The following is a 12,695-nucleotide window of genomic DNA, read 5'->3' as shown; positions in this document are numbered from 1 at the left end:
TTCGGGTGCGATCGGCACATGGAGATACGCATCCTTGATGTCGATCGATGCTAGGAAGTCTCCTTGTGACATCGAGGCGATGACCGAGCAGAGAGATTCCACCCGAAACCGTCTGGTTCTCACATGTCTGTTGAGCAGCTTGAGGTCCAGAACGGGACAGAATGACCCATCCTTTTTTGGCACCACGAACAAGTTGGAGTAAAATCCGCGACCACGTTCCTGAAGGGGAACGGGAATCACAACTCCTTCCATCTTTAGAGCGTCCACTGCCTGAAAAAGTGCATCGGCCTGTGCGGGGGGTGGAGAGGTTCTGAAAAAACGAGCCGTAGGTCGAGAGCTGAACTCTATCCTGTAACCATGAGACAGAATGTCTCTCACCCATCGGTCTTGAACGTGTGGCCACCAGGCGTCTCCAAAGCGGGAGAGTCTGCCACCGACCGAGGATGTGGCTAGATGAGGCCGAGAGTCATGAGGAGGCCGTCTTGGAGGCAGTGCCTCCTGCGGCCTTTTGGGGGCGTGACTTAGACCGCCACGCATAGGAGTTCCTCTGGCCTTTCTCCGGCCGGTTGGACGAAGAGGATTGGGCGAAAATGCTGATGCCTGAGAGGTCAAGGAAGACACATGCGGAGCAGAATTCCGCGTGACAGCATTAATCTCAGTCAGACATGCTGAGATTGCTTGGAGAGCCCACACAGCCGCAAAGGCCGGGGCAAAAGACGCGCCCGTGGCCTCATAAATAGACTTCACCAAGAGCTCTATCTGTCTGTCAGTGGCATCCTTCAGGGATGAGCCATCGGCAATCGACACAACTGACCTAGCAGCCAATCTAGAGACTGGAGGATCCACCTTGGGAGAGTGTGCCCAGCCCTTCACGACTTCAGCTGGAAAGGGATAACGCGTGTCAGTTTGCCGTTTAGCAAAGCGCTTGTCCGGGACCGCTCTGGGCTTCTGGACAGCGTCCCTGAAGTTAGAGTGATCAAAAAACGTATCGCGCGTACGTTTGGGGAATCGAAACTGGTGTTTCTCCTGCTGAGAAGCCGACTCCTCTGCAGGAGGAGGTGGTGGTGAGAGATCCAGCACCTGGTTGATGGACGAGATAAGATCCTTTACTAATGCGTCCCCCTCAGGGGTATCAAGGTTAAGGGCGAAGTCAGGGTCAGAGCCCTGAGCTCCCACGTCCGCCTTGTCTTCCTGAGAGTCCTCAAACTGGGATCCAGAGCAGCGTGAGGAGGCCGGGGAAGAATCCCAGCGAGACCGCTTAGCAGGTCTGGGGCTGCGATCCGGGCAGGAGTCCTCCTCCTGGGACCTAGGGGCTATCCTGGGAGCGCGCTGCGGCGCGGACCGAGAAGGACCTGGAGGAGACAAACTAACAGGGACCGGGGCCTGTGAAGAGCCCGGTCTGGACTGCAATGCCTCAAGCAGCTTAGATGACCATTTGTCCATAGACTGAGCATTGGATTGAGAAAGTGACAGAGTTTCTCAGCGAAAGAGGCCAACGCCGGTGACTCTGCCCCTGCAGCCTGCTCAGGGGGAGCAGGGGGATCTACCTGAGCCGAGGGGCCCACCATTGCCCTAGGCTCCGGCTGAGCAAGCGTGGCAGGAGTCGAGCATTGATCACAGTGAGGGTAGGTGGATCCCGCAGGTAACATAGCCCCACAAGAGGTACAGGCCGCGAAAAAATCTGTGCCTTAGTAGCTTTGCTCCTTGTGGACGACATGCTGATGTCTCTTAGGAGAGTGACCACTGAGGGTATATGGGAAAAGGGTATACCGCCTTTCCTAACAGATCTATCTATCCCGGCACCTTAGGGGAGACCAGCACCGGGTGACCGGTGTGGCTTACCAACCGCTCACTAGCCGAGTGTGTCCTCCAGATTTCCTGTCGTGGATCCCCCGGAGCTGCAGAGCCTTGCTGCTGAATAGCATCCACCAGCAGAATGTTAAAAATGGCTGCCGGAGCTCTCGGGGGGGAGTGGAGCCGAGGGCGGCGCTAGCAAAGAGCGGGAATCTGGAGTCCCCAAGTGGTCAATGAGGGGGGAGGGAGACATGCAGGATGCTCCAGCCCTCAAGGCCGACGTCATGTCGGCAATCCCGCCCTTACCCCTGACAGGCAGGCTCGGGGGCGAGATTTTTCGGACTAGGCCGCGGCGAAGCCGGGGGCTAAATTTAAGGCCGCGGCCGACAAGCAGGCACGGTCGGCGCGGAGGTCCGCCGAAAAGATAACGGACGGAACCACCGCGGCTTCCGGGGGGAAGGTGCGACCCCTGTACAGCCCCCACATGAGGATACAGAGTACCTTCAAGTTGCAGGGCCCAGTCCCTGGGGATGAATAAGCTCCGGTCCGGCAGGTTCCACCAGGGGCTGCGGATGGAGCACGGTCCCAGCACATGGATGACCGCATAGGATCCCACTTCTCCCAGAGGCGCATAAGGGATGGTGAAGGAGACGGCATGTGGCTCCAGCCTCCGTACCCGCAATGGATACCTCAACAACACCGCCGACTTAGTGGGGTGAGAAAGGAACATGCCGGGGACCCCATTGGGGACCTCTTTTCTTCCATCCGACATAACCATGTATGAGAATGCATGAGTGGATGTGTGCCTCCTTCCACACAAAGCATAAAACTGAGGAGCCCGTGATCCACGGGAGGGTGTACAGGCAGAGGGGAGGGGTTACACTTTTTAAAGTGTAATACTTTGTGTGGCCTCCGGAGGCAGAAGCTATACACCCAATTGTCTGGGTCTCCCAATGGAGCGACAAAGAAAGTAAAAAAAAAAAAAAAAAAAAAAAAAAAAGGTCTGATGTCATTTCCTTCTTTGCTGGAAGGCAAAGCGATCAGATGATGTGTCAGGTTCAAGCAAGTGAATCACATCACACATCAGCTGATTGTATAAACGGCGTTTATACAATCAGCTGATGCATCAGTGCAAAAAAAAAAAAAAAAAAACTCCCTTCTGTGCAGACTCCTGTCCGATCGGTGCAGGTCCCGGCGGTAATCAGCTGATGAAGTCACCTGACCGCATCAGCTGATAGTTTAACACTAGAACTACTGAGGTTGTCATTTTGACTACTTCGCACTATGTAGTTCTATTAGGTGTCACGAGTCCAGTAGTTCTAGTGTTAAACCGACCGGGCAGTAAAAAGCCGGCCTCACGCCTGACCGCTGGACTTATACGAACAGCTGATGTGTCAGGTGACCGAATCAGCTGATCAGCGGCAGGTACTGCAGCTATCGGACGTGCCCGGGAGTCTGCACACAGCCAGAGCAGGGGTGGCAGTACAGGGAAGAGGAGCTGGGAGCGGACATGTACCGGGAGTCTGCAGACAGGTGAGTATGAGATTTTTTTCTACTGTTCACTTTTGATTTCGCAGCTGCTTCCACCTCCCGTCCGGACATGGAGAAGGATGGGAACGGACACGGCGCCGGACGGGAGGTGGAAGCAGCGATGGCAGTACCGGGAGGATTCACGCTTCTATGTTTACCAACAGAAGGAATCTTCTTCCTGTACACTTCACTGTACTACCCACCCCTTGCGTTTATAGCTGCGTTTTTAGTCATCGAAACGCACTAAAACGCAGCTATATTTGCAATTTGCGATAATCATTGCGTTTTTGAACATCTCATTGAACTCAATTGGTGGAAAACGCAGTGAAAAATGCAAAAATAATTGACTTGCTGCATTTTTGTGGGCACCACAAAAACGCAGTTAAAAAAAAAAACGCTGTGTGCAGACCGCAAAAATGAAATCTCAGACTTTGCTGGTGAAGCAAAGTCATGCAGTTTTCTGAACAAAAACGCACCCGAAAAACACGCAAAAACGCTGCGAAAAACGCACTGTGTGCACAACCTAAAAGGGTCAAGAAGAGAATTATCAGAGATTAGACAAGATTGAACCAAGTGTTTCTGGAGTTGAGATATAAAAGGGAGATTAGAGATAGGTCTATAGTTGGCAGTGAAGTTCTGGTTGAGGGATGATTTTTTTTTAGTAAAGGGTTAATGATGGTATGTTTGAAGTAGAAGTGGAAGACACTGAAATAGAAAGGTTTAATATTTTAGGTAATTCGTGACATCCATGGAGATGGACTGAAGGTGCCGAGAGGGCATAGGGTCACTGTTGCTTGAAGTGGGGCGAAAAAAAAGCGAGGAGCCAAGTATCTCCTCTTCAGTGATCAGGTCAAACACGGAAAGTGAATTTGGTGAAGTGTTGGAGGGAAGAGGAGCCATGATATAGGCGGATTCCCGAAATTACCAATTTTTTCTTTGAAATAATTTGCCACATCGTCAACATTAAAGTTGGTTATAGGGGCCTGCACTTTAGAACAGAGGAGGGAGTGAAAAGTGTCAAATAATAATTTAGGATTGTGGGATAGTGAGGCAATGAAGGTGTTAAAGTACACTGGTTTGCAGAGGTGAAGGGCTGAGTTTTAGGTTTTAAGCATTTATTTTTAATGGATAAAATCTTTGGCCAAAAGGGACTTTCTCCACTGACACTCAGCACACACAGAGCACTGCTGGAGAAACCATGCTTGTAGCATGTGTGATGGTTGTCGTCATCTGTGCTGGGGTGTAGCTTCAAAGGCACTTTCCAATGTTTTTATTAAACGGTTTGAGTCGGGACATGAGAGGTTAAAGATTTGGGCCAATGATGATTGTAGATTGTTCATAAGTTGCTGGTATTCATAACATGTAAATTTCAGTATGTGTGGTAAATATGGGATTCCTGATGAAGGTGACAGTTCTTGACAAAGAAGAAGATTGTGGTAAGAAAGAAGAAGAGGAGCGTTAGTAAGATCACGCATTGAGGAAAGCAGAGAATACCAGATCCAGGGTATTCCCATCTTGTGTAAGAGAATTCGTAAACTGTGAAAAGCCAAGAGAGAAAGTTGGGAGACAAAAGATGAGTGGCAGATGGTGAGGATCATTAATGCAGATGTTAAAGTTCCCACGATGACAGTGGTTATGTCACAAGATAAAAAGTGAGGAAGCCAGGTGGCAAAATGATACAGAAACTGGTGGGAATGGCTAGGAGGGTGGTACACAACCACCACTCGCAGGCACAAGGGACAGAAAATTAGTTTAGAAGATGGGACTGTTTAATAAAAACATCAAAAGCGTGTGTTAAGAAATGGAAGAGAAGACTTACCTGAGGTTTAATATTAAATTCCGCCTTTTCAGGGTTGGACCTCTTCTCTTCTTCATGCTTCTGGAGAAGATTTGCAACAAAATCTTCAACTTCTTGATGATACTGTCTATAAATAAGAAATGTTATTCCCAGTTGCAGGTTTTAATTAACAATTTAGTAAAATATACATTTATTCCGCACAAATATTAAGTGGCCAAATACTTTAACAAATATCTATTTCTCTTGAACACCCCTTCACATCAATACACACTCGAATGAGTCTTACCTGCATTTGTGTTCATCCGGTCAGTTTCAGACACTTCTGGGGAAAGCCCAACCTCAATGACACCAAAACTACCCCTCTCCTTCCCAGACATCTGCTGCCATGTAAGAGTTGGGTCACCCATATACACAATTGATGTTATGGATCAAAAAGACTTACTTTGAAACAACATGGTTCATAAATAGGATCTGGAGCAGTGGTCCATCAAGCACATCATCCACCAACAAGCCACTGAAAGACAAAACAATAACAAATGATCTAAACAGACAGTAAGACGATATTCTGTACCATTCAAATACACATTTGTGAGCACTTGGTGCAACTCTCCAACACAGTTGTACCAATACAAAGAAATCCAGGAACCAGGGCACCAAACATCCTCCTTTTGCTAAATTTATTAGTGCAGAAAAATTGTGTTTTGGCTGTACATTGCCTTTATAAAGCTATTAGAAAAATAGACATGTACTGTAATCTTTTTCTATGGCTTATAAAGGGCCTGCATAGCCGAAACAATGTAATTTTTCTACGCTAATAGTTACTGAAAGGAGGACGTCTGGTGCCCTAATTCCTGGATTTCTCTGACTTTTTAATCAATTGGGATTGATTCATATAGATATATTTGTCAAATAACAGTTATATAATTTATGTAATGCATTTGCGACTATGGCATTTAGGATTTAATTGTTTTTAACCTTCGGAATGTCCAGTAATTGTTCACAGTCTATAACTAATAAAATATACAATTTTATATAGGTGTGCACACTGATATGTATTGCTTTTTTTTTATTTCTCCTGGATATGTGCTGCAGTTCCCTGCACACCAGATCTCTAGTGTCACATCAAGCTGAGAAAAGTCCAAAAAGAGGACAAGCCTAAATCAGTGCAAGGACTCTACCTGGCAGAACGTGACAGCATATCCTAGTAATTTGGGCTATTATTGATTACTATGAACCCCTATTCTGGAAAAAAGTTTGGAAGTAGATCATGTGTAGTAGAAAGAAACAACTATCCTTGTCATCCACCTAACGCCTATACAGTGCTCTAGAGTATAGCAATTGGACCTAAGTGATAAGAGCAATAGAGGATGGGGACAGCATTGGAGGATGCTAAAAACAGGCAAATTACATTTTTAAATGCAATTATAAAACCTAGCTCCAAGGGTTCTGCAAAGAGGGACAGAAAATTAGAAAAAAAGTGCTCTTAGGCTATGTGCGCACTTACCGGATTTTTCGCGGATTTTGCCGCGGATTTGCTGCATGTTTCGCTGCAGAAAATGTTCATAACATCTCTGCAGTGAATCACCAGCAAATCCTATGGAGAAAAAAAATCCTGTGCGCACTGGGCGGAATTTGACAGCTGCATGTTTTGCTGCGGGAATCCCGCAGCAAAAACAAGTGCATGTCACTTCTTTTCTGCACATCGCTGCGGGATTTCACTCCATTGACTCAATGTTAATCATGAAATCCCGCAGGGAATAACGCAGGCAGCAAATTCTGTGCGGTTCACTGCGTTTTCCTGCGTTATTCCCTGCGGTATTTCGCGGTTTACCTCCGGTAATGTGCATCACTTGCTTGCGGTTTTGCAGGGAAGTGATGTCATTACAGGAAGAGGAAGCCGTGCAGAGTAAACACAAACACACAGATCACAGACACAGACATCACAGACATAGAACACACATAGAAAGAAAACGGAAATATAGAAAACAAAGAACGTGGGCTCCGCTGCATATTTACCGTCCAGCCGAGGTAAGCACACAGCGGCGGCCTGGTATTCTCAGGCTGGGGAGGGAGAGGGGCAGGGATAATGTCCCCCTGCCTCACTCCCCCTCCTGCAGCCGAGAATATCAGCCGCAGCTGCCCCGGCACTGTCGCATACATTATGCGGCACTGCCGGCGTGTCCTCGGCTCTTCTTGCCACCGTGTAGCAGTGGTGACAAGGTAATACAAGGGGTTAATGGTGATGGGGGACCACCGCCATTAACTCCAGGCTTGATCATGGCAGCGTCTATGTGACAGCTGACATGATCAACCCGTAAGTAAAGTGAAAAAAACACAGACACCGAAAAATCCTTTATTTTAAATAAAACCAACAAGCCTCGTTCACCATTTTATTAACCCCCCCCAAACAAAGCTCCGGCGTAATCCACCGCTCCGACATCCACAGCTCCGGCTCCTGCGTCCTGCACTGCTGACATCCAGCCGCGACTGTCACAGACACAGGCTGAATGCAGCAGACAGCAGAGGTAATTACCGGTCATTTCCCATGGCCGGTAATGTGAACTCACTGCCGACCGTGGGAAATGCAGCGATCTGTCATCTATCTATCCCTCTATCTATCTGTCTATCTATCTATCTATCCCTCTATCTATTCTTCTGTCTATCTACTATCAGAATTAAATGTATTTTTTTTTTTTTTTTTTTCTTCAATGTGCTTTATTGCATTGAATGCAATAAAGCACATCCCAACCCGCACGCGGCAAAACCGCGGCAATACCGCGAACAATACCGCGGTAAAGCCGCGGCAAACCGCGGCAAACCGCATGCGGTTTTCGGGTGCGGTTTCCCGCGGTTTTTTACCGCGGGTGCGGTAATCTTTGAGAGGATGCGGAATTTTCTCAAGAAAATTCCATTTCCCAGTGCGCACAGAGCCTTAGGCCATGTTCTCCCGTAGTATAAATGCGTTATTCTGTGCAAAAAATCTGCAGTGCTTAAAGGGAACCTGTCAGGTGCAATATGCACCCAGAACCACGAGCAGGTCTGGGTGCATATGCTATTCCCTGTATCAGTAGCACAGGTAAAGAGATCTTTACAAAAAGTATTTCTAAAGATTCTTTATAATATGCTAATGAGGCCAGGGACTAGTCCCATGGGTGTTACATCCCCCGAATAGCCGCCTTCTTGGCGTGATAACATGCTATTCAATGCAGAGTCATAAGAGGTGATGCACGTACCCTGTGTCCGCGGTGAATGCTGATCTGAATGCCGGGCACTTCCGGGCATGTGCAGAATGAAGCCAGGTGTACGTGTCTCTGCTTCAAACAGGTCTAGTGTGCATGACCGGAAGCACGGGACATTCAGATTAGGCTAAGTTTACACATCAGGTTTTTTTTCTGTCTGGCCGAATCCGGCTCAAAAACCTATGCAACGGATGTGGCGAAAAAAACAGATGCGTTGCATAAGTTTTTCCATGCGGCCCGTCCGTTTTTTGCCGGATCCAGTTTAATACTGAGCATGCGCAGTTCAAAAAAACGCATCCGGTGGCTGGATGCGTTTTTTTTTGCCGCAGGACGCCACATCCAGCGTCCATAGGCTTGCATTGTAAATGGCACCGCATTGCGCCGGATCTGGCACAATGAGTTTTTTTCGCCGCAGCAAAAAACCCAGCATGCAACATTTTATCCGGCCGCCGTACCGGCTAAATATGCAGCATACGGCAAAAAACGGACGCAATGCAAGGCCATATGGCACAATCCGGCGCTAATGCAAGTCTATGGGGGAAAAAAACGGATGCGACAACAGCTGTTGCCACATCCGGTTTTTCAGAAAAGCGCCGGATTGTGTCGCACAGCAAAAACCTGATGTGTGAACATACCCTTAGCGTTCACAGGTATGTGCATCACCTCTGGTGGCGCTGTATTGAATAGCATGTTAGCACGTCCCTGTGGGCATACTAACATGCTAAGAAGGCGGACTAGTCGGGGAAGTAATGCCCATGACAACAGAGTTGAAATCAGTGGGCAGCATTTATCAGCCACTGGCTATATCATCCCAGCCAGGTATGTTTGATTCTGACATGCTGCAGCATTACAAAGAAAAACATATAATAAATGCTACTTGGGACCTGCCTGTCTGACTAGCCTACAGTTCGGCTCGGTACCGGCTGCTGCCCTGGAATGACAGGTCTCTCCTTGTACGTACACACAGGCCTGTCAGTCACTGCTAGCAGGTGGGGTAAACCTGTCCCACTAGTGTAAAGCGCAGCTTGGTCCTTCGCCGGATATTAAAATACAGTAGGTTTTTCTCTGAAATGCCACAGTTTCCTTGTTAAACATACCAAGCTGTGATCGTACAGCCAGTGGCCGATACACGCTGTCCATGGATTAGGCAGCACGTATAAGCTGTTAAGTACCATTTAAACACTGAACTGTGCATTTTTTTACTAAAGACTTCTATAGGGAGCCTTAAGGGAAGGGAGAGGATGGGGGGGGGGAAATCGCTGTTGAATTTTAAAAGTACAAAAATCCAGTGTTTCTTATAAAAAATAAAATAAAAATAACAGTAATCAGGACAATTTTGCTACTGCTTATACAAAAAGCAAGTGACATCGAAAATGCTACAATTTTTTAGCTTTCAGTAGTTGTGACAATTCTACTCTTCTGTAGGATATTGAGATTTAAAAAAATGCCACAAATACTCAACGGTAAAAATCCACCAAAAATAGAAACTGACTAAAATAAAAAGTATTTGCTGAAAAATGAGAAAAACAGCAGTGCCAACCCTCCTGCACGCTGAGCACCGCAGCATCCGATGGAGCCCTCTGACTATGAGGTCCACCGGGTCTCCATCAATTTAATGGAATTATTCACGTCTTTTTTCATATATCTGTGTGCCTGGTCAGTTTAACTTTAGATCTATCAAACTTACAAGAGAAATAAAAAAAAATAAATCTGTTATTTTTTAACTGATCTGCTGTGTGTGTATATATATATATATAAACAAAAAAAAAAGTTCAGACAGGCATCCTGCAGTTAAAAAATACAATGAGAAGAAAAATTTGGTGAAGGAAAAAAAACGGATTTTTTTGTGCTCACCGTAAAATCGTTTTCTCTTAGCCATCATTGGGGGGACACAGGACCATGGGTGTTATGCTGCCTATCCATAGGAGGACACTAAGTAGATGCAAAAGACATTAGCTCCTCCTCTGCAGTATACACCCCCTGGCCGGGCCAGGCAACCTCAGTTTTAGTACACAAGCAGTAAGAGAAAAAAAAAAATAGTAAGAACTTATCTCAACGGAGGAACATGAGAAAGAGTCATAACCAAATAAGGTACTGAGAGAACCAAGGCCCAACAGGGCAACAGGGTGGGTGCTGTGTCCCCCAATGATGGCTAAGAGAAAACGATTTTACGGTGAGTACACAAAAATCATTTTTTCTCTGACGCCTCATTGGGGGACACAGGACCATGGGACATCCTAAAGCAGTCCATGGGTGGGAAAAGATAAAAGAAGACAACATAACCCAAGGACTAGGAACCAGTCCCAGACAGCCTGGAGCGCCTACTGAGAGAGGTGCTGTACTGCCGTTTGCAGAATTTTCCTACCCAGATTTGCCTCAGCTGAAACCTGGGTATGGACTCTGTAGTGCATTGAAAACGTATGTAGGCTAGACCAGGTCGCAGCCTTACACACCTGTTCTACTGAAGCCTGATGCCTAATGGCCCACGAAGCGCCAACTGCTCGCGTGGAATGAGCCCGCAGCCCACTAGGAATGGGCTTGAGTTGCAAGCGGTAGACTTCCTGGATCGCAGAGCGAATCCAGCGAGCCAGAGTCGCCTTTGAAGCTGCCTGTCCCTTCTTAGGCCTCTCAGGAATGACGAACAAAGAGTCCGTTTTCCTAAAGGGGGCTGTCCTGGATATGTAATATCTGAGAGCTCTGACGAGGTCTAACGAATGCAGAGACCTTTCCACCCTATGAACTGGGTGTGGACAAAAAGGAAGGCAGAACAATGTCCTCGTTCAAATGAAACGGGGTAAAAACCTTTGGAAGAAAATCCGGAAGGGGGCGCAGAACCACCTTGTCCTGGTGAAAGATCAGAAAAAGGCTCGCGGCAAGAGAGTGCTGCCAGCTCCGAAACCCGTCTGATGGACGTAATTGCCACCAGGAATGTTACCTTCCAGGACAGAAGAGCAAGGGAGGATTCCTTGAGGGGTTCAAAAGGGAGACTTCTGGAGACCGTCTAGAACGAGATTGAGGTCCCATGGGTCCAGCGGCCGTTTGTACGGGGGAACTAGATGGGAAACGCCCTGGAGGAAGGTCTTGACTTGCGGTTTTTGAGCCAGGCGACATTGGTAGAAGATTGAGAGCGCTGAGACCTGCCCTTTAAAGGGAGCTGAGAGCCAACCCTGCTTGCAAGACAGACTGTAGAAAGTCGAGAATTCTGGGGATGGCCAGAGGCATAGGCTGGACGTTAGTTTCCCTGCACCATGAAAGGAAGATTTTTCACGTACGGTGGTAAATGCGGGATGAAGCAGGCTTTAGGGCGCTGATCATGGTGGAAATAACCGCGGGGGAGAATCCCGCTCTTGTTAATACCCAGGTCTCAATGGCCATGCCGTCAGCTTCAGGGCTCTGGAGTTCTGATGGGAAATGGAACCTTGGGTCAGCAAGTCTGGGATATCTGGAAGGCGCCACGGTACGTCTGCGAGCATTTGTACTAATTCGACGTACCAGGCGCGCCTGGGCCAGTCCAGTGCTATCAATATCACGGGGACTCCCTCTGCCTTGATCTTCCTGATTACCCGCGGCAGCAGGTGTAGAGGTGAAAATATGTAAGGCAGGCGGAAGTGGTGCCAGGAGAAGACTAGAGCATCCGCGCCGATGGACTGCGGGTCGCGTGACCTGGCTATGAACGTGGGTACCTTTGCGTTCAACCTTGAGGCCATTAGATCCACGTCTGGTGTACCCCAGAGAGTGCAGATGTGTAGGAACACTTCTGGGTGGAGAGACCATTCTCCAGCGGCCAGGCCATGGCGACTTAGAAAGTCTGCTGCCCAGTTCTCTACTCCCGGTATGTGTACCGCTGATATCACTGACCCCGTCGATTAGGCCCAGCTGAGGATCTTGTGGGCCTCGAGATAAGCCGCTTTGCTGCGGGTGCCCCCCTGCCGATTGATATAGGCTACAGCTGTCGCATTATCCGATTGGACTCGAATCTGACGACCCGCTAGCAGAGGGCAGAACGCCCTGAGCGCAAGGAAGATTGCGCGGATTTCCACGATGTTTATGGGTAGGGAAGACTCCTGGGGCGTCCAACGTCCTTGAGCAGTGTGGTGCCGGTACACTGCTCCCCAGCCTAGGAGGCTGGTGTCCGTGGTCAGGACCAGCCAGTTCACTGGGAGAAAAGATCTCCCCTTCGATAGGGATGAGGGCCGAAGCCACCAGTGGAGTGCATACCTGACTGAAGGCGTCAGGTGAAGATGTTTGTCCAGGGAGAAGGGGCTCTTGTCCCAGGAAGCTAGAAGGGCTAGCTGCAGTGGGTGGAGGTGCAGTTGAGCAAAAGGTACTGCCTC

The 12,695-nt window shown here is 48.2% G+C and overlaps 1 protein-coding gene across 1 annotated transcript in view; it reads right to left on the bottom strand.

The window, feature by feature from the left end:
• Positions 1 to 12,695, bottom strand: part of ZCCHC8 (zinc finger CCHC-type containing 8) — a 167,775-nt gene that overhangs the window by 142,967 nt on the left and 12,113 nt on the right. Inside the window, exons 3-4 of the mRNA XM_075323130.1 lie at positions 5,565 to 5,636; positions 5,144 to 5,249 (exon numbers count right to left, since the gene is read on the bottom strand). Coding sequence (XP_075179245.1) covers positions 5,144 to 5,249; positions 5,565 to 5,636 — 178 coding nt within the window. The remainder of the gene's footprint in view (positions 1 to 5,143; positions 5,250 to 5,564; positions 5,637 to 12,695) is intronic.

The sequence above is a fragment of the Anomaloglossus baeobatrachus genome, chromosome 1, assembly GCF_048569485.1.
Source record: "Anomaloglossus baeobatrachus isolate aAnoBae1 chromosome 1, aAnoBae1.hap1, whole genome shotgun sequence".
Taxonomy (NCBI): Eukaryota; Metazoa; Chordata; class Amphibia; order Anura; family Aromobatidae; genus Anomaloglossus; species Anomaloglossus baeobatrachus.
This window is presented reverse-complemented; position numbering and strand designations above follow the sequence as displayed.